General features: G+C 33.3%; 1 protein-coding gene across 1 annotated transcript; it reads right to left on the reverse strand.

Moving 5' to 3' along the window:
- Positions 1–898: 898 nt before the first annotated feature.
- LOC149556206 (uncharacterized) lies at positions 899–1,866 on the reverse strand. The gene has a single exon (XM_089830338.1). It carries the CDS (start codon positions 1,758–1,760, stop codon positions 1,131–1,133), a length of 630 nt encoding a protein of 209 aa, XP_089686464.1. The 5' UTR covers positions 1,761–1,866; the 3' UTR covers positions 899–1,130.
- Positions 1,867–2,788: the final 922 nt, after the last annotated feature.

The raw sequence follows: 2,788 nt of genomic DNA on the forward strand, positions 1-2,788 counted from the left end.
TTTTTTAAAATGAGTTTGTTTTTTAATAGTTTGAAAGTGTATGAAGAAAAAGTGTTGAGTCATTAATGTTTCTTACAAATGTTTTGTAATTTTTTAGGTGGCTTAGTTGTGATGTTTGAAAAGTTTGGATATTAAGGTGAGGGGTTTGGATAAAAATTCTTAATTAGAGAAGTAAAATTAGACAAGGGTTTGAGGCGCCCCCGCTCCCATTTTTAAGAATTGGATTGTTTTCCTTGACTTCCTGAAAGTTCCTCTATCTTATTATTAAGATTTGTTCGATTATTTTTAAAAGTCGAATGTAACATATCTCCAACAATTCTTTCATTATTAAGAAGAAGCAGATCTTCATAAACCATCCAAGTTTCTAAATTTAATTGTATGAATGATACTCTACTCTTTCTAATATTCTAATTTATAGTAATGAATATTTTCGTGTTCCTGATTGTTGTTCCTTTTCAATAGCCTCCTATATTTTTTTATGCTTCCTTACACAGTCAACACCACAAAATACAAATGAAGTCCTTAATTTTTCTCTCTAAAACTTATGGCAAATTTAAAAATATAAACAATTGTCAGTGATTTCTGAAGTTCATAAGATTGTATTGAAAGTAACAAATGTTAACAAACTGAATGCATTGAATATGATGATATTATTTTATACGCGGACAACATGTATAGCGTATTTGAAGTTGATTAGATGAAGCAAACTGTTGGATTTTTTATTAAGATCCATATCAGAAGATTGGAAATAAAAAGGAATATAAAAATTGCTTAGACTACTTTGGACCTGTAGACATCATTTAAATCATTCATTTAACATAACTGAAGTCAAAACCATCTTTGAAAGAAGTAATAAACTTCCTTACGTCCTTCCAAAAATGTCATTCATCCTCAGTCATAAACAAACAACTGCAAACTTGTAGATTAAGCATTTTTATAAAACAGGGCAAGAGAAACGAAACAGAACAGTTCCATTGGAGAGCCAACAACAATTCATTCAATTGGCATTGAAAACCAGCTTATATCTTCAAAAAGAATAAAAGAATCCCATAACGTCATAGATCTCTCAAAAAGAATAAAAGAATCCCCTACAAACAACCCCCAAAGCACAAATTTCTTCTTTTCCCCACTCAACTCAAATCCACACTCACAAACTCCTGAGAATCCTCAACTTTCTTCTTCTCATCACCATTTTCACCCTTCTCCTCCTTAACATCACAAACCACATGTGCCCCACCTGAGGGCTCCTCCCCAACTCTGGCTGTGTTCTTCTTCTTCCCCTCCAAATAGAACTCATTAAACATACAGTAATGAATGATACAAGAAAGTGCCAGAGCAATCCACTGAACACAAAAGATCAAAAGAGAGAGCCCTGCTTTCAGCTTCACCAAACCAACTCCCTCATCAGAAGAAGATGGTTTCTTCAGATGTTGCAGAGACCCTCCTGGCTTTGTGAACAATACAAGTGCCAAAATGCCCTGTAAGATTGCAGTTACAGCAGTCATGACAATGTGACAAGTGTAGCATCCTGGTTGGCTGCAGGAAACACAGCCTGCTATACCAGAGACCACTGTGAGAACATCTATGATCAGCAAAACCCAACCCCACCCAGTTGGGTTTAGTTTTATCAGAAGAATTGCAACTATGGAGGCAAATGCTGCCATGAATAGAGTGTAATTGGTGTAGAAGAAGAGCTTCCTTGTGTAGATTGCTGCTGAATCCCTGCTGAAGCTCAGCTTTGATTTTGCTTCTCCACCCATTTTGATTTTCACTTCAATGGAGGAAACACTTGGATCTGTGGGAAGATATGAACTGAGGAAACAAGTATCCAGCTTTATTATTAGCTTTGGTAAAGGTTGTGTGTATAAAGAGGGGTTTTAAAGGGATTTCTTGGGGAACAGGTGGCCGTTGGGGGGATCATTTTAAAAATTATTGAAGCAACGGGTATGTAATTTGTGTCCGTTCGTTCAGCCTTTGTGAAATATGTAGCCGTTGGAGAATGGTGTATGTCTAATTGGGCCCATTTGAGATGACGTGGGATTTTGGAAAGCTTTTCAAAATAATGGAAATTGATTACGTAAGTCACGGAGAAGTATTACTTGCTTGACAACGGAGATTTAAATGAGTATAAATTAAATTTTATATATATTAGGGATAAATTACAAAAAGACGTAAATAACAAATTAATTGAATACCGATTGGTTATTTGAGCACATTGTTTATTATATTTGAGTAATAATAAATTTGGACATTGTTTTTAAATTTCAGAAGGTAAAATAAGTGGCCAATGTGTCATACGATAGGATTGAAAGTAGTAGCTGTTTTTTTTAAACTTCCACACAAAGTCATATATATATCATTGTAGTATTAATTTTTACTATAAAAGTTTTGGACACTTGATTATTTATCAAAGTTTTATTTTGGAAGCTCAAGGGAAAGATGAAGTGTTTGTCTTATTAATATCACTACACCATATATAAATTAGAAACATTAGTCTCAAAATCAAACACATTAAACTTTGAAGATTTGTATTTAATAAAATTTTACATTATAGTTTATTTTGTAGAAATCTACTTTATATAAGGTTTTAACTCTAATGAACGCATCTTGAGAAGCATATTTTCCTCATTGTAAAGTGTTGGTTAATATACCTACAAACAGACAAATTAACATTCTCACAATCTATATAAGAGTTGCATGTCTATCCCAAATTACAATATTGTTTGCATTTAGAGCAATTGTCTTAATAAATTGATAGGGATTATGTAGGGGTCTCATGCTTAAATCT

The sequence above is a fragment of the Cupressus sempervirens genome, chromosome 5, assembly GCF_028749045.1.
Source record: "Cupressus sempervirens isolate cs-2001-9-10 chromosome 5, ASM2874904v1, whole genome shotgun sequence".
Classification (NCBI taxonomy): Eukaryota; Viridiplantae; Streptophyta; class Pinopsida; order Cupressales; family Cupressaceae; genus Cupressus; species Cupressus sempervirens.